This window comes from Ovis aries, chromosome X, assembly GCF_016772045.2.
Source record: "Ovis aries strain OAR_USU_Benz2616 breed Rambouillet chromosome X, ARS-UI_Ramb_v3.0, whole genome shotgun sequence".
NCBI classification, from domain to species: domain Eukaryota; kingdom Metazoa; phylum Chordata; class Mammalia; order Artiodactyla; family Bovidae; genus Ovis; species Ovis aries.
In genome coordinates, this window is record NC_056080.1 from 134,467,577 (window position 1) to 134,490,968 (window position 23,392).

At 39.7% G+C, this 23,392-nt stretch overlaps 1 protein-coding gene across 3 annotated transcripts in view; it reads left to right on the forward strand.

Annotated features, from left to right (window-relative positions):
* PCDH19 (protocadherin 19) overlaps window positions 1-23,392 on the forward strand; it is a 129,313-nt gene that overhangs the window by 68,563 nt on the left and 37,358 nt on the right. For 2 of the 3 annotated variants that reach the window (XM_042241775.1, XM_042241774.1), the window contains one exon: window positions 2,142-2,314. In XM_042241775.1, the coding sequence (XP_042097709.1) occupies window positions 2,142-2,314 (173 nt within the window). The remainder of the gene's footprint in view (window positions 1-2,141; window positions 2,315-23,392) is intronic. The other variant, XM_027963080.2, reaches the window with a different exon arrangement.

The window sequence follows — 23,392 nt, forward strand, 5'->3', positions numbered from 1 at the left end:
ATTGTGAACTAAAGAAATTTTCACATGCTTCAGATAGCAGGAGTGAATGCAGGTAAAAAATGATTTGTTATAAAAATGTAGGAGCCAGTAAGACCATCCAGGCAGGTCATTTCCTTTCTCCTGAGGTGCAAGGGTACGTGTGGACAGGACCAGATTTTTTTTTCTAAAAAGCAAACTTTGAATCTGTTCATTCTGTGGAATTAGTACTTACAGGAAGCCTCCAAATCTGTGCCATGAAGCTAGAGATAGTGACACACTTTAAAGCATCTGTTTCCAATTGGTGTTAATGACCATAAAATACTCATAGGATGATTGGTTTTTGAATAGAACTGCATCCTGGTGGGTCCACAGGGCTGAGTAGCTACATGACATAATTTGAAGGAGCTGAGTGAGTTGGCCTATTGAGTGATTTTAGTTTTAATACAGTTGATCCTCAGTTATTCTTTCTGAAAATAATTAGCGAATAGGTCAGTGCTTCACCCCCTTTTGCCCTTCATTTTCTGATAATTATGGCTTTCCAGTTACTGCCCTTTTGATCTTTTCCTTTTCATATTCAGGGCAGCAAACATTCTACATCTAGGTTGGTCATATGTTAAAAATCCGCTGTCATTCCTTCTGACCAGTGTGGAGAATGACAATGTAGCCATTGTGTCCATGGCATAGCTCTTCATCATACGTACTTAGTGTTCTTATCAAAGCCTCAGAGAGCCAGGCCTGGGGATGTTCAGGGTTGAGCAGATCAAGTGAGTTTGCAGTGTCATCTCCACAGGGCTCCCTTTTCAGAAGTACAGTAGGTCTGTTGGGACTTGTCCTAATTCACAAGCATGCTGCTCTCCCTTGTTGAGACAACAACACATTTTCTTGAGTATGCCTTTGCTGCTTCCTTACTGACTGGGGAATGGATTCGCCATTCACTAGGTATTTCAGATACATAATTTATAGTCCATGGTGCATCACAGCTGCACATTCTGTCAGGACATACAAAGTATTAGAGAAGATGAGGCCTCTATGGATGTACCTGATGTATTAGTCTCTATTTTTTGAGAAATGGTGTGGGGTTCTTGTGGAGAAGGCAATGGCAACCCACTCCAGCACTCTTGCCTGGAAAATCCCATGGACAGAGAAGCCTGGTAGGCTTCAGTCCATGGAGTTTGCACAGAGTCAGACACGACTGAAGCAACTTAGCAGCAGCAGCAGTGGGGTTCTTGGGTAATATGGTTAGTGCACGCAATGGTGGCTTGGTTTAATAAGTGCAGGAAAAATTTACCCACAAGGTCTTGAGCTGCAGGGTGCCATGTTCTTAGCATAACTGCACTCACTGTTTCCTCTGGTTCTCACTTTTGTCTTACTTTCCATGTACCAAGGCTTTCTTCTCAGCTCCTACCTCTCCTGTTTTTTCTTTGACTCTGTCCCTCAGCCTCTCTCAGTTAAATCTGACCCCAGGTTCTCTGATCCTGATGACCCTTTCTATCTGAATTGCATTACATCAGTTTCTGCCACTTTCACTTTCATAGTTGCTTAGTAGACATCTTTGGAGAGGCAGTGTAAATAGGGGTTAAGGGGCCAGGCTCTGGAGTCAGACCGCCTGGGTTTGGTCTTATATCTGCTACATTTTAACTAGCTGTGTGACCTTGTACAAGTTATTCAACTTATGCGTGCCTCTTTTTTTTTTTTTCACGAAATGTGAATATTAATAGCACCTTTCTTTTATAGAGTTGTGATTATTTAAAAAAGTGAATTCATATCAAGCACTTAGAACAGTGCCTCATGCACAGTAATCCCTCAGTAAACTTTAGCTGTTATTATTTTACTTTGACTGCATAAAAGGAAAAAAACCTTCTGAAATGATGATATTTTTTGCAGGTGGTTGTTTCAGAATTGTAGTTCCTTCTGCCTTGCCTGTAGTGATGCCCTGAAGATAAGTGAATGAAAGTGATTAGCTTCATCAGAATCCAATAGTGGGAACCTCTCTACAGTGTTAAGTTCCATGATCTTTAAACAGAAAGTTTCCTTCCTCCTGTCGTGTTGGACCATACAGTCGCTGTTGGCCTCATCACAGAGCTGACATCATCCTGGCTCTGAAAGATTTTTAAAAATCAGATCTGTCACAGTTATAAATTATCATTCTTTCTTCAACCCAGCAGCTCCACCTTCAAGGACTTAGAGGGCAACAGCCTAAAGGATAGCGGCCATGAGGAGAGTGACCAGACCGACAGTGAACATGATATCCAGCGGAGCCTGTATTGTGACACAGCGGTCAATGACGTGCTGAACACCAGTGTGACCTCCATGGGATCTCAGATGCCTGACCATGGTAAGGGCTGTGTGGCTATAAGAACTCAGGAGGTTTGGCGGCTCACTGTACTCCTATACTGTTCTTTACTGTAATGAGTGTGTGTTGAAGGTGCGTATTATGCTCGTGCCTCAGCAGCACCTAAAGGGTTTTGAGATGTCCTGACACCTGTCCAGACTCTTCTTTGCCCTCTATGAGTGGATCCACTATGATCATATAAACGTTTAAGCACTTAAAAAGCTGACTACCTATGCATATTGCGTACACACTTGTCAATCATAACTATATCACAAACATAGGGAATGAGCAGATGCCTTCTCACCAGGAATAAATGCCTCTTTTTGATTTAGTACCTGAATTCAACCGATCAGTTGAGTTGCAGAGAACACAGCACTTAGGACACCAAAGGGGTGAGTTTTATTTCCATATCAGGCTAGTTAGCTTTACCCAGAAGGAGACTCTTCTCTGACCACGTATTGCATACTATTTACCGAGGAGACAGAGTACAAAACTTCCCATTTTGTCTATGAGGTGGTGATGCCACCAAATCCCTCAAGCTACCAAGCAAATGCAAGCCACTGGTCATAGGAGACACCAGAGTAAGAAAACTGAATGTAACATTCTGTGCATGTCAAAAATGCCTCAAAGTATTTGTCAGGAACGACATCCTCATGTATGAAGAAGAGTCTAGTTTTGGGAATCTAGCACACATGCTTTAGCAAGAGGAGCTATTTAAAACTGTTCCAAGCATAAACCAGGGTATAAAAACATTAGCAGAGTTCAGCTAAGGCAGAATGTTCAGATGGACTTGGGCACAACTGTCATTTTCAATGTTTTACTGATGCAAACCTGCTAGGCAAACAGCCTGTCTTTTTCAATTAAGAACTATGAATTCAGCTTGGTGTTTAGGCTCAGTGAAGCTTCAGATGCTTGGCTATGTCTTGAGAGTAGCTAGACGCAAGCTCAGCTGGAAGCCCTGCTGCTAAAAGACTTAAAGATGAGAAAACAAAATATGGTGATTATGTGCTGGTCTTCAACTGTTTCATTTCACTTTATACATCATTAAATGGCTTTGTTTTGGTCTTGTAAATGAATCCAAAGGAAAAAAAATGCATGATCCACAAAACAAAATGTTTTCTGTGGGGAAAAAGTTTGTCACCGTAGATTCTATTAGATTGTTTAATCCATCCCTTTCCCAGCAGATCCAAGTGTCAAAGTCTGTAATATATGTAAGTCACTACCAATTGTGAGCTGCTGCCTTCCCTAATTGGTGAGTGGTGACATCCGCAGGGATAATATACTTTCCAAGCAACCTAAGACTAAAGATGAAAAAATTAAACATATAACTGAAACAGAGGCTATTTAATTCTCAGAGGATTAGCAGCATGTCACAGAATACAGACTGATGTGTATCATTTACTAGTCTTGTGTCTCAAAGAAATGCTTTTTCATTTATATCAGAAAGGGTTTTAGTTATATGCTCTCTAAAATGAAATAACTCCAGGAAAAGAAATAGTCATAATTGATTCTCACTTTGTGCCTGTCTAGAACAACATCTGTTTTTTTTTTTTTTTTTTTTTGGTCCCATATCTCTAGGAAAACAGTACCAGTGGACTGGAGCTAGTTTTTCTGAGGGGGTGTTTCTTACAAAAGGGATGTATTGTATGTGTATCCTATAGATTGTGTAATAATGAGATTCTAAAGCAAATGTATGGCATTATCCCAAGACTCTCCTACATTTAAGGTGGGGACCACACACACACACGTTTTTGCTGTTCTGTTTTGGCATACTTCTACATTTTGTTTCTCAATATTCAGTTCTCATACATGTATCTTCATTTTTTCCATTGTTCTAGCAGTGGCTAAACCTTGAACCATCCCTTGTGTTTGTTCTTTACAATTTGGTTGAGTCATTAAAGTTTAGGTACAAAGGGAATTCAGGTCTTGCTTACATCTCTGGCTCTACCTTATGATATCCCAGTACTACTGAGCTTCCTATAATGGTACTTAAGTGAAACTGTTAGACTCTCAGACATGTACAACTCTTTGTGACCCCATGAACTGCAACACGCCAGGCCTCCCTGTCCATCACCAACACCTGGAGTCCATCCGAACCCATGTCCATCGAATCGGTGACACCACCAACCATCTCATCTTTTATCGTCCTCTTCTCCTCCTGCCCTCAATCTTTCCTAGCATCAGGGTCTTTTCAAATGAATCAGCTCTTCGCATCCGGTGGCCAAAGTATTGGAGTTTCAGCTTCAACATCAGTCCTTCAAATGAACACCTAGGACTGATCTCCTTTAGCACGGACTGGTTGGATCTCCTCGCAGACAAAGGGACTCTCAAGGGTCTTCTTCAACACCACAGTTCAAAAGCATCAATTCTGCACTCAGCTTTTTCTATAGTCCAATTCTCACATCCATACATGACTACTGGAAAAACCATAGCCTTGACTGGACGGACCTTTGTTGGCAAAGTAATGCCTCTGCTTTTTAATATGCTGTCTAGGTTTGTCATAACTTTCCTTCCAAGCAGTAAGTGTCTTTTAATTTCATGGCTGCAGTCACCATCTGCAGTGATTTTGGAGCCCAGAAAAGTAAAGTCTGTCACTGTTTCCATTGTTTCCCCATCTATTTGCCATGAAGTGATGGGACCAGATGCCATGATCTAGTTTTTCTTAATGTTGAGATTTAAGCCAACTTTTTCACTCTCCTCTTTCACTCTCATCAAGAGGCTCTTTAATTCTTCTTCACTTTCTGCCATAAGGGTGGTGTTATCTGCATATCTGAAGTTATTGATCTTTCTCCCAGCAATCTTGATTCCAGCTCGTGCTTCCTCCAGCCCAGCGTTTTTCATGATGTACTCTGCATATAAGTTAAATAAGCAGGATGACAATATACAGCCTTGATGTACTCCTTTCCCTATTTGGAAACAATCTGTTGTTCCATGTCCAGTTCTAACTGTTGCTTCCTGACCTATATACAGATTTCTCAAGAGGCAGGTCAGATGGTCTGGTGTGCCCATCTCTTTCAGAATTTTCCAGTTTATTGTGATCCACACAGTCAAAGGCTTTGGCATAGTCAATAAAGCAAAAATAGATGTTTTTCTGGAACTCTTGCTTTTCCATGATCCAGCGGATGTTGGCAATTTGATCTCTGGTTCATCTGCGTTTTCTAAAACCAGCTTGAACATCTGGAAGTTCACGGTTTACGTATTGCTGAAGCCTGGCTTGGAGAATTTTAAGCATTACTTTTTACTAGGTGTGAGATGAATGCAATTGTGTGGTAGTTTGAGCATTCTTTGCCATTGCCTTTCTTTGGGATTGGAATAAAAACTGACCTTTTCCAGTCCTTTGGCCACTGCTGAGTTTTCCACATTTTCTGCCATATTGAGTGCAGCACTTTGACAGTATCATCTTTCAGGATTTGAAATAGCTCAACTGAAATTCCATCACCTCCACTAGCTTTGTTTGTAGTGATGCTTCCTAAGGCCCATTTGACTTCACACAAGTAGTTGAAAGACAAATATGAACAAATTTATGCCTGCCTAATCTGGTAACCATTCTAATTACATAATTACATAAATAGTAATCATAATTAGTGTGGTTCTAGTTAGATTTGTTCCAGGGCAACATGATATTGTTGCTCCTGAGGACTACTGATCTAGAAAGGTGAGGAGGGAAAATGGAATCTCCTCTGGACTCAGACTGTGCTGAAAGTCTCAAAGATATATTAAGGAAAAAAGGTCCCAGTTCTCTTTGGTTCACTGATACTGTGTTAGGCATCTCAAACCAAAGTACCCCGAAATCCAAAAGGTGCCAGAGCTGAACTGTTTTTGAGATTTTAATGGATATCTCTGGAGAAGAGTAAGGGTTATAATGATACTGTCAGACTAACTCTGATCCTGATAATTATTTTTTCTGGTCCTATCAGAATTACTCCAAAGTTGGACCAAATATACCCAATACAGTTCACCTTACGCCTTTGTTTGGGGGAATTTAGCTCACCTTGGATTTCATGTGTGTAGATCTCTCTGTGATGTTTCCAATTTGGATATTAGTGCGGAATTATATATATATATATATATATATATATATATATATATATAGACATATCAATAATGAAGAATCTCAGGATTTTCCAGATAAGGATAATTTTATTCAACTGTTAATTTTTTTTCCTTGAACAGGAGCAAGTTGTTCATTGAGCTCATATTGTGTTGCTAGTGTTTGAGGAAAATGTACAAACAGTATTTGCTTCTCATTTTCTTAGACACCAGGGCCCTGTGCTTCTTCACACTGCCAAAACTTTCTTTGGAGTTTATTTTTTTAGCTATACTGTAGCTAAAGAATGCTCAGTGTGAATGTCAAGGGTGCTTTGAGATTCTCAGATCCCTTAATTTTCAGCTACTTTTCTCTGAGAACATTCCTAGACAAGGGAACCCAGGATCACTATATTTAACCAAAGGATAATGGCTGGAAGAATTTTGTACTCAAAGGGCAAGAGTCCGGATTTAGACCCTTGACTTCAGATTGTGGGTTGTTTTTTTTTTTGATTGTTTGTTTGTTTTACTTTTAATTTTAATGGAAACATACTGGTTACAGTCAATATGTTCTACATTTTATTAATTTGAGTAGATAAAGAATTCATTCAAATGATATTGAATTGCCCAAGAGATGCAGAGCCAGAAACAGTGATCCAAATGATAACATAGAACTTGTGTGGTGAGGTCACCACTGCTGTTGCTGTATACAGACTCCCCAGCTTACACTATTGACACCATGGATGCTGGGCTCTGGGTGTCCCTGCTACTGCCACCTGGATACCTTGGGTTACCTATCACCCAGATGGAATTTCCACAGCCCCCATTCCTTTGTCAGAGAAGGCAATGGCACCCCACTCCAGTACTGTTGCCTAGAAAATCCCATGGACTGAGGAGCCTGGTAGGCTGCAGTCCATAGGGTTGCTAGGAGTTGGACACAACTGAGCGACTTCACTTTCACGCTTTGGAGAAGGAAATAGAACCTACTCCAGTGTTCTTGCCTGGAGAATCCCAGGGATGGGGGAGCCTGGTGGGCTGCCATCTATGGGGTCGTGCAGAGTCGGACACGACGGAAGCGACTTAGCAGCAGCATTCCTTTGTACCATCAGCTTGCTAGTTTTTTTTAAAATCTTTTTAAAATTTTTAATTGGAGGATAATTACAATATTTTTATTTTAAATTTATTTATTTATTGTGTAGACATGATCTTTATTTATTTATTTATTTATTTTGGCATTGATGTATTTTATTATTATTATTATTATTATTTTAGTTTTTTTTTAATTTTAAAATTTTTAATTCTTACAGGTGTTCCCAAACATGAACCCCCCCTCCCACCTCCCCTCCCCATAACATCTCTGTGGGTCATCCCCAGGCACCAGCCCCAAGCATGCTGTATCCTGCGTCAGACATAGACTGGCGATTCGATTCTTACATGATAGTATACATGTTAGAATGCCATTCTCCCAAATCATCCCACCCTCTCCCTCTCCCTCTGAGTCCAAAAGTCCGTTATACACAGCTGTGTCTTTTTTCCTATCTTGCATACAGGGTCGTCATTGCCATCTTTCTAAATTCCATATATATTTGTTAGTATACTGTATTGGTGTTTTTCTTTCTGGCTTACTTCACTCTGTATAATCGGCTCCAGTTTCATCCATCTCATCAGAACTGATTCAAATGAATTCTTTTTAACGGCTGAGTAATACTCCATTGTGTATATGTACCACAGCTTTCTTATCCATTCATCTGCTGATGGACATCTAGGTTGTTTCCATGTCCTGGCTATTATAAACAGTGCTGCGATGAACATTGGGGTACATGTGTCTCTTTCAATTCTGGTTTCCTCAGTGTGTATGCCCAGCAGTGGGATTGCTGGGTCATAAGGTAGTTCTATTTGCAATTTTTTAAGGAATCTCCACACTGTTCTCCATAGTGGCTGTACTAGTTTGCATTCCCACCAACAGTGTAGGAGGGTTCCCTTTTCTCCACACCCTCTCCAGCATTTATTGCTTGCAGATTTTTGGATCGCAGCCATTCTGACTGGTGTGAAGTGGTACCTCATTGTGGTTTTGATTTGCATTTCTCTGATAATGAGTGATGTTGAGCATCTTTTCATGTGTTTGTTAGCCATCCGTATGTCTTCTTTGGAGAAATGTCTATTTAGTTCTTTGGCCCATTTTTTTGATTGGGTCGTTTATTTTCTGGAATTGAGCTGCATAAGTTGCTTGTATATTTTTGAGATTAGTTGTTTGTCAGTTGCTTCATTTGCTATTATTTTCTCCCATTCCGAAGGCTGTCTTTTCACCTTGCTTATAGTTTCCTTTGTTGTGCAGAAGCTTTTAATTTTAATTAGATCCCATTTGTTTATTTTTGCTTTTATTTCCAGAATTCTGGGGGGTGGATCATAGAGGATCCTGCTGTGATTTATGTCGGAGAGTGTTTTGCCTATGTTCTCCTCCAGGAGTTTTATAGTTTCTGGTAAATTTATTTATTTTTAATTGAAGGATAATTACTTTACAGAACTGTGTTGGTTTCAGTTCTTTTTTTGATTGCCCCAACCAGACATATCTGTGAGCTGGGTCAGGGTGGAGATAAGATGGAATGGTAAGAATCTCTACTTTCTGAATTATTATCAATCCTTCACTTTCATGCATTAGAGAAGGAAATGGCAGCCCACTCCTGTGTTCTTGCCTGGAGAATCCCAGGGACGGGGGAGCCTGGTGGGCTGCCATCTATGGGGTTGCACAGAGTCGGACACGACTGAAGCGACTTAGCAGCAGCAGCAGCGGCAGTATCACTCACAACATGCCTAAAACCTGATCAGTGGGTTGATGAACTGACTGAGCCAAATTTCCCAGTTGCCAGGTATCTGAATTACATTTATTATTTATAGTGCCTTTGAATTAATATGTCTCAGCTTGCCCCCAGTACTGTAGCTCTTGTCATGGCTTCCCAGAAAAGGAGCTGATGGAGCATTCTTTATCCTATACTTTCTACTGGCATATGAAAGTGAAGTCGCTCAGTCGTGTCCGACTGTTTGTGACCCCATGGACTGTAGCCTACCAGGCTCCTCCGTCCATGGGATTTTCCAGGCAAGAGTACTGGAGTGGGGTGCCATTGCAATTCTATGTCTATGTAGCTCACAGAGTACCTTGAAAACAAGTCAGTGTTGTCACTCAGCATAGTTTACCACCTGATTTGGTGCTGAGTTGGGGAGTCACACTCAAATCTTTTAACCAATGTTTTCCCTCCCTGAATTTGAGTTATTTGGTAAAATTACACCTTCTGGCAGGGACAAAAATTTTGCCCTGTGCAATTTCTGCAGACAATCTCTAAGAAGAGTAACCAAAAAGTAGAGTGCTCAGAGGTGCCAGAGGCTCGAGGGTTTGTTGCACATTTGGGAGTCTGACAGGACTGCAACCCCTTCCTGTCTATTTCTGGGTTGAATAGTGCTGGGTTTAATAGGCTTTTGTCTCCTTGCTTCTTTGCATGCTCATTTGCGATGACTTGTATATCCCATTATGAATACTCAAATGTGTAGTTCTGATGAAATTAGAGTTTATGGGTTCATGTCTAAGAACTGTACATACTTGTCCCATGCCTAACTAATTTGTTTCAAATCACACTCGATGTCTCTTACCTTATGATTTAATTATTGATTATAAATTCATCAGCTGAAAAGATGAATTTAATTGCTATAATATGCACCTAATTTGGAGCTCACTACAACACTGAATTGGTTTCCCTCCCATGCTAATTGATACCAAATGGAAGCAGTGTACAGAAATTTGTGAGAACATCTATCTGATTTTCACATCCAAAAGCACCCAAATGCAATATAATGACTGCTTTATTTCTGAAAGTGTAGGTTCTTCGCATTTTCCTAAACTTATTCATTTGCTATTTTCATCACCTGTATATCATTTAACATGTTTGTTGTATAAAACATGGATTTAAAGAACTTGAGCTGTGCCTAATGCAACTGCTATTGCAAATTAGCCATGAAAATGTTCTGGAGGCTGCACACTATGCGTATCCTAGTTTCAAGCACAGGTGTATTAGGACGTTTACACTTTCAACACTCTATCAACAATATGTAATTTCCTTTCCTATAGCCTTTTAATGAAATTATGATTCCATAACTGAACATCCCTTCCTTATCCTCTTACCTATCCCCTGACTCACCTCTCACCTCACTAAACTGCCAACATTCATTTCAATTAGTCTCTTAGCAAAATAGGGAGTTCTCAATGGAGAATATTTTGTGACATTGCAAGGCAGTGTGCTGCTGGGCTCCAGAAATGGCAGCATGAACCAGATGTTCATAGAGTAATTGAAAATTGCATTTTATCAGATAGTATTTGCTGTCAGAAAGGTTTATCTTTACTTCAACAAAGAGGTTGATTAGCTCCCCCTGGATTCAAATTAGCATCTTTGAGGCTAGATATACTGTTTTGCAATTCATGTGGTTATTTCTCACCTGCTTTAGCTCATATAGAATTGTTTAAAGATGTCTTTAGCCTCTTGAAAACATATCAGGTAAAATGTTTAATTACTTGAACACAGTAATGTATATAGAGTTTCTATATATATGGCTTTCAGGTTTTCTCATCTTGCCTCAGGTATACAGCATTCTAATACCAGATAGGAACAATCCATGCATAGATATTGTTATTCATTCATTCAGCAATAGGTCCAGCTCTGGGAAAGTGTCAGCTACTTCTGTTATTGACTGTGAAAATTATCACCTTTTTAGATTTGCTTATCTGGGTTTTACTGGGGTGACCAAGGTCAGCTCAATGATGAAATAAATAACTTTTATTTTAGAAATATTTCTAAGAATAGAGCCTGGGACTAATATGAATCTTACTAATATTGTGCCAATAAAGCAGAAGAAACTATAAAAGAAGATAGTTACAGTCAAGGTCATATTTTTAATAAGAGTATCATGAAAGAATCTTCCTTGATCTAATTTGAACAGTCACAATGTTAAGGATTTTCTTTTGAAATTCTGCTCTGAGATTGAACTTCCTGCTTAATTTTAGTTAATGTCATTGTAAAACGGTAGGTTTAATCTCTGACATGCCTTTTTACCTTTCTGGTTAGGAAGTACTCAGTGATACTCAATACCCAGTTTCTCTTTCCTTTTGAGGTCCAGGACCTTTATCCATTCTCAGTCTCAGCAATGGGTGGGTAGGTGGGAAGAGAGAGGACAGGTGGATGCTTTTGTTTATTTCAACTACATTGTTGCACCAGATAAATGGATTCCTTCCAAAGCATTATTTACATTTTATTAGTAAGGTGGCCACTAGAATAAAATGTTGTCCTTAACTAATGGAAGGTCTTTCCCGGGTAGCTCAGCTGGTAAAGAATCTACCTGCAATGCAGGAGACCCTGGTTTAATTCCTGCATCGGGAAGATCCGCTGGAGAAGGGATAGGCTACCTACTCCAGTAATCTTGGCCTTCCCTAGTGGCTCAGACGGTAAAGAATCCATGTGCAATGTGGGAGACTTGGGTTCAATCCCTGGGTTGGGAAGATCCTGTGAAGGAGGGAATGGCAATCCACTCCAGTATTCTTGCCTGGAGAACCCTCATGGACAGAGGAGCCTGGTGAGCTATAGTTTATGGGGTCACAAAGAGTCGGACATGCCTGAACGACAAGCACAGCACAGCCGAACTAATGGAAACATTCATGCTCTTAGTTGTTGTTTGCTAGCGTTCTTTTGGCGTGGGCTTTTTGGTCAGAGAATTCTTTTAGGACAGCTCAAGTTTATCTACTTTGAAATAAAAGCATTCTTCCTCTTTTTTTATATAGTAATGTTTTCTTGATCCACTTCAAACTTTTAGTTGTCTCAAAGTCACTGTCTATTTTAAATTTTATTATTATTAATAATTACCTATAGTAGAGGATTCATTATTCATCAAGAGAATAAATACAGAGGTCTTTCCTGACTGGTTGACACTGAGAATTTCTGTATTTCTGAGCACTTGGAAAGAATTGGAGGATGGAGGCTCTGTAAAGGGAGCACACTGAACAGTTAAGAATTTCATTCTCTAGGAGTTTATGGCCCAATAGCACAAATGGTCCAGTATGGAATAGATTGCATGGGATCAGTGAAGAAATTAATTAAGACAACTTCAGCTGGAAAGCAAAATCCTTTTCAAAAGACACTTCTGTGTAATGGGATTCCTTTGGAGGAATACTGGAAGCCACGCCCCAAGATAGCATGTGAGATAAAATTCAGCTCTATTTGGGTGATTTGCTAGGTGAATTTTTTCCAATTGCTTCATGATAAAGCAAGTTCTGTAGGCCATGGTAAGTAGGGATGCTGGCAATCGGACAACAGATGAGAAGCAAATCAAATTGTTTTATAGGGATAAATCATATGATTGGTTCACATACTGAAACAGTCCATTGAAATATCAAGATCATTATCTTCTTTGGGTTTTTCAATCTATTTAACATCATTTCTGTTCCATCATTAAGATGGTTAAGCACCATAAATAAACTCGGAAAACAAACTGAACTTTCCATTTAAATATTTATGAAATATTTTTTTCTGTTCATCTTCCCTTTAACCCTTTTCTTATGAAATAAATATGAAGAATTGAGTCCCGATTTAAAAAGCAATTTCAAGAATACCAAAATCCTGTATTACTTCCTTATTTTATAGGCAAAATATCTGTGAGATGGCTTTCCTCTCTTACTGTAGATGCTTTTTTATCATCCAGGATCAGGTCTTTGCCCCAGGTATTTTTGATCTCTGCCCTTACCAGATGGCTCATTATCTGTTTATTTTGGGCCAATGAAAGCTAATTTAACACATACACTTTGGAAATGTGGCTTGACAAGGAAGTCTTTTCAATTTCTCTTCCTACAAGGCTTACCCCCAAAAAAACTTTAGCCATGGAAAAATCACCAAGGACCAAATCAGAAAAGGTTTGAACTGACCTTTAGAACCATCAGAAGAGTTGTTTTTTAGAAACTTATGCACAGCATAAGTTTAGTTCAGTTCAGTCGCTCAGTCATGTACGACTCTTTGCGACCCCATGAATCACAGCACACTAGGCCTCCCTGTCCATCACCAACTCCCGGAGTTCACTCAGACTCACATCCATCGAGTCAGTGATGCCATCCAGCCATCTCATCCTCGGTCGTCCCCTTCTCCTCCTGTCCCCAATCCCTCCCAGCATCAGCGTCTTTTCCAATGAGTCAGCTCTTCGCATGAGGTGGCCAAAGTACTGCAGTTTCAGCTTTAGCATCATTCTTTCCAAAGAACACCCAGGACTGATCTCCTTTAGGATGGACTGGTTGGATCTCCTTGCAGTCCAACGGACTCTCAAGAGCCTTCTCCAACACCACAGTTAAAACGCATCAATGCTTCGGCACTCAGCCTTCTTCACAGTCCAACTCTCACATCCATACATGACTACTGGAAAAACCATAGCCTTGACTAGACGGACCTTAGTCGGCAAAGTAATGTCTCTGCTTTTGAATATGCTGTCTAGGTTGGTCATAGCTTTTCTTCCAAGGAGTAAGCGTCTTTTAATTTCATGGCTACAGTCACCATCTGCAGTGATTTTGGAGTCCCCCAAAATAAAGTCTGACACTGTTTCCACTGTTTCCCCATCTATTTGCCATGAAGTGATGGGACCGGATGCCATGATCTTTGTTAAGCCAACTTTTTCACTCTCCTCCTTCACGTTCCTCAATAGGCTCTTTAGTTCTTCACTTTCTGCCATAAGGGTGGTATCATCTGTATATCTGAGGTTATTGATTTCTTCTGGCAATCTTGATCTTAAGTTCTTTCTAATTTGTGGTTTAATACCTATACTAAATCATGCAGGAGTTCAACTGTAGTCTGCTTTAAAATAAAAGTGCAACTCATTATGTTGCTTCCCTTTTAATAGATATCTGTAAACAAACACTACTGTAATCACCTGGAGAAACTTGGTAATTTTAGTCAATTACAGCAAGGCAGCTTCCCAGCCATGAGTTTGTAAATTCAAATCCAGAGATACTTTTTCCAATATATGGCTTCTGTCACCACTTCTAAGCTCATATAGTCTCTCTTTTCTCTTCTTAGTTTGGATAATAATAGATGTTTGACTACTTGCTTTCTTCCCTCCTCTTTCATTCCATGGAGTTTCCAACCTGAGTGAACAATAGAATCTTTCCTTTTTAATATATGGAAAAAGGGGGAAGAGGAATGTTATAGGTTCCAAGATAGACTGGTCAGACTGTTCTAAGACATCACCACCTGATGTTTTCAATTATTAATGAGATTGTCAGTTGTTTTAATCTGGGAAGTAAACCAAAAGAATGGTTTTGATTTTAATTTAATTTTAAAATCAGCTTATTGGGAAAAAAAAAATGCCTCCAGCTTGTGAGAGTCATGTAAACTGTTGATAAACTGAAGCAAGTCCAATGCAGAAGCTGAACCATCATTCATATGCAAATGTGAACTCTATTAAATTTAGGGAGCTATTATTATTATTGTCACTAGTTAGAAAATTTAGTTCTTTTAATTCAAGGAACCATTTTATTTAAGAGATATGCTTCATATAATTATCTGTTCCATATATTTTTTTCTGGAAGAAAAACTGATACACTAAGAATTTGAAGACTTTATTCGTGTCAGAACACAAATCAGTGGCAAAGTCCAGAGTAAAGCCCAAAGTGCAAATTCTTTTTGTTGACTCACTGTCCATCAAGCTGTACATTTTAGAAGTTGAGTGATTATCTGTGAGTGCCCTATTAAGTTTGGATTTTCTTACACTGGATGATTCTGCTTAGCGCAAAATGTGAGTTCAGAAATATGGTGTCTATGCACAAATTGGAACTTAAGGACCTGGAGCCAGACCTTTGTTTGTACCGACTGTCAACTTAGAAAGTTTTGTTATCTCAGAGTTTCACCAAACACTTTCAGATTTATAATTGATGTCAACTGAAGTTGAAGGCAAAGAAAACCTGCCTTATTTGACTGCAGAAAACATTACCTTACTGTTTGGTCCTAGTTAGTTATCTATAGCATAGATGTCTCGAATCACACTAGCCTTCTGCTAACACAGCAAGTGAGCACTTTCTGAATTCAGCTGATGATCAATCTAGGCAGCTAATGAGTCTGCAAACAGTCTGAGCTGCTGGAGCTGGCACCAGGAAGCCACCATTCCAAACTAACCATCTCTCATTAACCTTTTGGTATTTCCTTTGTGATGCTAATTAGGGGCTCATAAAACTATCTGCTTTGGATCTTTGGTTTAAAATCCAGTTTTCCAAAAACACAGTCTACTTTAAGGCTTCCATAAGTATGATGTTTCCCCTCATGGACTCTTTGTGACCCCATGGACTGCAGCACACTAGGCTTCCCTGTCCATCACTGACTCCTGGAGCTTGCTCAAACTCATGTCCGTCGAGTCTGTGATGCTATCCAACCATCTCATCCTCTGTCATCCCCTTTTCCTCCCACCTTCAATCTTGCCAAGCATCAGGGTCTTTTCCAATGAGTTAGTTTTTTTTTTTTTTTTTTTTTTTTGTATCAGAGGGCCAAAACTATTAGAGTTTCAGCTTCAGCATCAGTCCTTCCAATGACTATTCAGGACTGATTACCTTTAGGATTGACTAGCTTGATCTCTTTCCAGTCAAGGGACTCTCAAGAGTCTTCTCCAACGCCACAGTTCAAAAGCATCAATTCTTAGGCACTCAGCTTTCTTTATAGTCCCAACTCTCACATCCATGCATGACTACTAGAAAACCTATAGCTTTGACCAGACGGACCTTTGTTGTGAAAGTAATGTCTCTACTTTTTAATGTGTTGTCTAGGTTGGTCGTAGCTTTTCTTCCAAGGAGCAAGTGTCTTTTAATTTCATGGCTGTAGTCACCATTTGCAGTGATTTTCGAGCCCCCCAAAATAAAGTCTGTCACTGTTTCCATTGTTTCCCCATCTATTTGCCATGAAGTGATGGGACTAGATGCCATGATTTTTGTTTTCTAAATGTTGAGCTTTAAGCCAACTTTTCCACTCTCCTCTTTCACTTTCATTAAGAGGCTCTTTAGTTTTTTGCTTTCTGCAATAAGGTTGGTGTCATACTCAATCCTTACAGGTAAACCCGAGAATCCTAATTGTCATTAGAATCTTCTAGACACTGTCCCATCAATTCAGGCTCCAACTAATACAAGCAAGTCCCATTGAGTCAGCTTCTAGCCTATTCCTTTTCTTTAAGATCAACACCACTAGTGTGCCTGTAAATCTGAAGATAAGCATAGCATCATAGTGACTAAGAATACAGATTTTGGAATAAAACAAAGTGCCATGCTTATCTTTGCTTCTTAGTAGTTATTAACCTTACTCAAATTACTTATTTTTTGAGCCCTAAATATTATCATCTACAAAATAGGAGTAAACACAGAGATTAATTATCAGGGTGGTTGTGAGATAATCTAGGTAACGCACTTAGTGTTACTTCCTGACATAGTGAGTACTCAAAAATAGAAAGTGCTGTTATTACTATGGAGATTTCAGTTTTCAAAATATCTACTTTGCATGATTTCAGAGCCTCTCATCTGCTTGCTGCTGTCTATAATACTTTTAACAGAGGGTCAGGCATTTAATTTTACAATTATAGTTCAAATTTCAAGTAGCCTTTGGGAAGAGGGAATGCATTTATTCTGTTTCACAGTAAATTGTAAATGAGTGCTATTAAATTGTTTCTAACTTTGGGATTTGGGGTGAGTGGGGGGGAGGGATGGTTTCTAGAATAGTGAAGACTATAAGAGACTCAGCAGTTGGGGAAAAGCACTAAAATGGGGTGTCAAAGATGACAACCTCATGAGTTTGCCCAGAGCTGTCAATGTCCAAATGAATGCTGAATAATTATTTGAATTACTCACTGTGAAATATCTGAATGCTGAAAAGCTGCCTTTACTATCAAATCATGTTTCTGAATTAGCCCAGTCTTTGGTTTGAGATATTAAAGAGCGTCCACAAAAGGTTCTTACTGATGCTGAAAATGTGGTCTCTGTGCACCAGTGACCAATAGAATTTTGGAGACAGAGTTTTGGGTGAAGTAGAAAGAAGAGCTTTATTGCTTTGCCAGACAAAGGGGATACAACAGGGTAATGCCTCAAAATCTGTCCCAACTTAGGAGGATTTGGTGAGTTTTATAGCAAGGGTTCAACAGTGGGGTTACTAAGGACCCGGGTGTGTGTAAGGCCTTCACTTCTTTAATCTGGCCTCAGGTGGTCTCCTGATGAACTTCTCGGGTTCCTTTAAACTGGCCTCAGGTAGTCTCCTGATGAGTTTCTCTCTTGATGTTATCAAACTGATCTTCTCTGGAATGAAGGATGGTAACATCTTCCATTTGTTGGGGGAGATCCAAAGAATAGCAAGGAGAGATAAGAAAGCCTTTCTCAGTTCTATTTCCAGTTTTTTAAGGACTCTCCATACTGTTCTCCATAGTGGCTGTACTAGTTTGAATTCCCACCAACAGTGTAAAAGGGTTCCCTTTTCTCCACACCCTCTCCAGCATTTATTGCTTATAGACTTTTGGATTGCAGCCATTCTGACTGGCGTGAAATGGTACCTCATTGTGGTTTTGATTTGCATTTCTCTAATAATGAGTGATGCTGAGCATCTTTTCATGTGTTTGTTAGCCATCTGTATGTCTTCTTTGGAGAAATGTCTATTTAGTTCTTTGGCCCACTTTTTGATTGGGTCTTTTATTTTTCTGGAATTGAGCTGCAGGAGTTGCTTGTATATTTTTGAGATTAATTCTTTGTCTGTTGCTTCATTTGCTATTATTTTCTCCCATTCTGAAGGCTGTCTTTTCACCTAGCTTATAGTTTCCTTTGTTGTGCAGAAGCTTTTAATTTTAATTAGGTCCCATTTGTTTATTTTTGCTTTCATTTCCAATATTCTGGGAGGTGGGTCATACAGGATCCTGCTGTGATTTATGTTTTCCTCTAGGAGTTTAATAGTCTTACATTTAGATCTTTAATCCATTTTGAGTTTATTTTTGTGTATGGTGTTAAAAAGTGTTCTAGTTTCATTCTTTTACAAGTGGTTGACCAGTTGTCCCAGCACTGCTTGTTAAAGAGACTGTCTTTAATCCATTGTATATTCTTGCCTCCTTTGTCAAAGATAAGGTACCCATAGATGAGTGGATTTATCACTGGGCTTTCTAGAACTGCCATATGATCCATCAGTCCCACTACTGGGCATACACACTGAGGAAACGAGAATTGAAAGAGGCACGTGTACCCCAATATTCATTGCAGCACTGTTTATAATAGCCAGGACATGGAAGCAACCTAGATGTCCATCAGCAGATGAATGGGTAAGAAAGCAGTGATACATATACACAATGGAGTATTACTCAGCCATTAAAAAGAATACATTTGAATCAGTTCTAATGAGGTGGATGAAACTGGAGCCTATTATGCAGAGTGAAGTAAGCCAGAAAGAAACACCAATACAGTATAATAATGCATATATATGGAATTTAGAAAGATGGTAATGATAACCCTGTATGCGAGACAGCAAAAGAGACACAGATGTACTGAATAGTCATTTGGACTCTGTGGGAGAGGGCAAGGATGGGATGATATGGGAGAATGGCATTGAAACATGTAAATTATCATATGTGAAATGAATCACCAGTCTAGGTTCGATGCATGATACAGGGTGCTCGAGGCTGGTGCACTGGGATGACCCAAAGGGATGGGATGGGGAGGGAGGTGGAAGGGGCTTCAGGATGGGGAACACATGTACACCCATGGTGGATTCAAGTCAATGTATGTCAAAACCAATACAATATTGTAAAGTAAAATGAATAATTTAAAAAAATAAATGAATAAATCAATAAAATAGAAAAAAAGAAAGCCTTCCTCAGCGATCAGTGCAAAGAAATAGAGAAAAACAATAGAATGGGAAAGACTAGAGTTCTCCTCCAGAAAACTAGAGATACCAAGGGAACATTTCATGCAAAGATGGGCTCAATAAAGGACAGAAATGGTATGGACCTAACAGAAGCAGAAGATATTAAGAAGAGGTGGCAAGAATACACAGAAGAACTGTACAAAAAAGATCTTCACGACCCAGATAATCACGATCATGTGATCAATCACCTAGAGCCAGACATCCTGGAATGCAAAGTCAAGTGGGCCTTAGGAAGCATCACTACGAACAAAGCTAGTGGAGGTGATGGAATTCCAGTTGAGCAATTTAAATCCTGAAAGATGATGCTGTGAAAGCGCTGCACTCAATATGCCAGCAAATTTGGAAAACTCAGCAGTGGCCACACGACTGGAAAAGGTCAGTTTTCATTACAATCCCAAAGAAAGGCAATGCGAAAGAATGCTCAAACTACCTCACAAATGCACTCACCTCACACGCTAGTAAAGTCATGCTTAAAATTCTCCAAGCCAGGCTTCAGCACTACGTGAACCATGAACTTCCAGATGTTCAAGCTGGTTTTAGAAAAGGCAGCAGAACCAAAGATCAAATTGCCAATATCCGCTGGGTCAATGAAAAAGCAAGAGAGTTCCAGAATAACATCTATTTTTGCTTTGTTGAATATGCCAAAGCCTTTGACTGTGTGGATCACAATAAACTGAAAGTTCTGAAAGAGATGAGAATACCAGACCACCTGACCTGCCTCCTGAGAAATTTGTGTGCAGGTTAGGAAGCAACAGTTAGAACTGGACATGGAACAACAGACTGGTTCCAAAGAGGAAAAGGAGTATGTCAAGGCTGTATATTGTCCCCCTACTTGTTTAACTTATATGCAGAGTACCTCATGAGAAACGCACATGGAAGGAAGCACAAGCTGGAATCAAGATTGCTGGGAGAAATATCAATAACTTCAGATATGCAGATGATACCACCCTTATGGCAGGAAGTGAAGAACTAAAGAGCCTCTTGATGAAAGTGAAAGAGGAGAGTGAAAAAGTTGGCTTAAAGCTCAACATTCAGAAAACTAAGATCATGGTCCCATCACTTCATGGCAAATAGATGGGAAAACAATGTAAATAGTGGCTGACTTTATTTTTCTGGGCTCAAAAATCACTGCAGATGGTGATTGCATTCATGAAATTAAAAGACACTTACTCCTTGGAAGGAAAGTTTTGACCAACCTAGATAGCATATTCAAAAGCAGAGACATTACTTTGCCAACAAAGGTCCATCCAGTCAAGGCTATGGTTTTGCCAGTGGTCATGTATGGATGTGAGAGTTGGACTATAAAGAAAGCTGAATGCAGAAGAATTGATGCTTTTGAACTGTGGTATTGCAGAAGACTCTTGTGAGTCCCTTGGCCTGCAAGCAGATCCAACCAGTCCATCTTAAAGGAAATCAGTCCTGAATATTCATTGGAAGGACTGATGTTGAAGCTGAAACTCCAATACTTTGGCCACCTGATGCGAAGAGTTGACTCATTTGAAAAGACCCTGATGCTGGGAAAGACTGAGGGCAGCAGGAAAACGGGACGGCAGAGGATGAGATGGTTGGATGGCATCACCGACATAACGGACATGAATTTGGGTAAACTCTGGGAGCTGGAGAGGGAGGCCTGGCGTGCTGTGGTTCATGGGGTTGCAAAGAGTGGAACAGGACTGAGGGACTGAACTGAACTGAACTGAATTCTGGAGAAGAGCTCAAAGATATTTTTATGTGTATCCCTTAAGGCAAAATCAGGATCCTGTCCTAAGGCTTCACTATTGTTTCTTGACTGCTCTCCTTGCCTGCCTCTGCTCTTTGGAACTCAGAGAAGGTCACAGAGGCTGGAGTCTATTTCCTACAAACAAGAAATAGGGAACATGGAAAGGCTTCTGTGCCCAGGATCCCCACAGGATCCTCCTTGGTTTCATTGTGGAACTGTGAAGAGAGGTCCATGTTAATTTACATTACAAAATGCACATATTCTTGAGCACCTGTGGTAAGGCAAGCAAAGTTTTAGTTCTTTTCTGTTGGCATTGACTCTGCTTTGCTTTCCCTCTGCATAAATGTGCATATCCCAACTCCCAGGGGCTCTATCCTTCCCTGTTCTCCTCTTACCTCACTGCTCTTAAATGGCTAATGGGACATCATTTTGATTCCTTTTTTTGTTGTTATTTTTACCTCATGCCCAGACTTCCATTAAAAAATAAATGAGGAGATACATTTTTCATTTATAATTTTTCTCTAAAAAAAGTCACTCTGCAAAGAACCCTTTCTATTCTTTTTTTCTGCCAGTGGATTGAAAAATACCCAGCTAGTACCTGAAAGGTCATATCTCCTTATCATATGAATGAGCTCACAGCAGGTCCAAGGGGACAGTGTCATCTGAGCAATGATGGGAATTTATGTGTCTTTGGATTTCTGCCTCTTTTGTAGTGAAAAAATGAATTTGTTAATGATAGGAAAAAAAAAAAAAACCTCAACCAAAGCCCCTTAATAATATTCTCTCTATATAAATGCCAAGAGAGAGCCACTCAGGTACTCAGTTGATGAATGAATTTTCTTTCTTTCTTTTTACTCTTGCCTTGTTTAGAGCTGTTTGTGAAGTCAGATGACTCATCTTCACTGGTTATAGTGCAATGAATTTAGTTGGCAGGCTGTGGTTTTGTGTCATAAAATGTTTTGGCTTATAACGGAACTTATGACATGTTTGTGTTTGCCAATAGATTGAGTTGGAGAGAGAGAAGGACAGAGAATGAATGAGGGAGTGAGGACATATACAAAGACTAGCAAGGAATTGTTGAAGAAAGTGGAGAAAACCACTAGACCATTCAGGTATGACCTAAGTCAAGTCCCTTATGATTATACAGTGGAAGTGAGAATTAGATTTAAGGGGCTAGATCTGATAGACAGAGTGCCTGATGAACTATGGATGGAGGTTCGTGACACTGTACAGGAGACAGGGATCAAGACCATCCCCATGGAAAAGAAATGCAAAAAAGCAAAATGGCTGTTTGAGGAGGACTTACAAATAGCTGTGAAAAGAAGAGAAGTGAAAAGCAAAAGAGAAAAGGAAAGATATAAGCATCTGAATACAGAGTTCCAAAGAATAGCAAGAAGAGATAAGAAAGCCTTCTTCAGTGATCAATGCAAAGAAATAGAGGAAAACAACAGAATGGGAAAGACTAGAGATCTCTTCAAGAAAATTAGAGACACCGAGGGAACATTTCATGCAAAGATGGGCTCAATAAAGGACAGAAATGGTATGGACCTAACAGAAGCAGAAGATATTAAGAAGAGGTGGCAAGAATACACAGAAGAACTACACAAAAAAGATCTTCCCAACCAAGATAATCACAATGGTATGATCACTCACCTAGAGCCAGACATCCTGGAATGTGAAGTCAAGTGGGCCTTAGGAAGCATCACTACAAACAAAGCTAGTGGAGGTGATGGAATTCCAGTTGAGCTGTTTCAAATCCTGAAAGATGATGCTGTGGAAGTGCTGCACTCAGTATACCAGCAAATGTGGAAAACTCAGCAGTGGCCACAGGACTGGAAAAGGTCAGTTTTCATTCCCATCCCAAAGAAAGGCAATGCCAAAGAATGCTCAAACTACCGCACAATTGTACTCATCTCACACGCTAGTAAAGTAATGCTCAAAATTCTCCAAGCCAGGCTTCAGCACTATGTGAACCGTGAACTTCCTGATGTTCAAGCTGGTTTTAGAAAAGGCAGAGGAATCAGAGATCAAATTGCCAACATCCAATGGATCATCGAAAAAGAAAGAGAGTTCCAGAAAAACATCTAATTTTGCTTTATTGAATATGCCAAAGCCTTTGACTGTGTGGATCACAATAAACTGTGGAAAATTCTGAAAGAGATGGGAATACAGACCACCTGACCTGCCTCTTGAGAAATCTGTATGCAGGTCAGGAAGCAACAGTTAGAACTGGACATTGGAACAACCAACTGGTTCCAAAAAGGAAAAGAAGTACGTCAAGGCTTATTTAACTTATATGCAGAGTACATCATGAGAAACTCTGGGCTGGAAGAAGCACAAGCTGGAATCAAGATTGCCAGGAGAAATATCAATAACCTCAGATATGCAGATGAC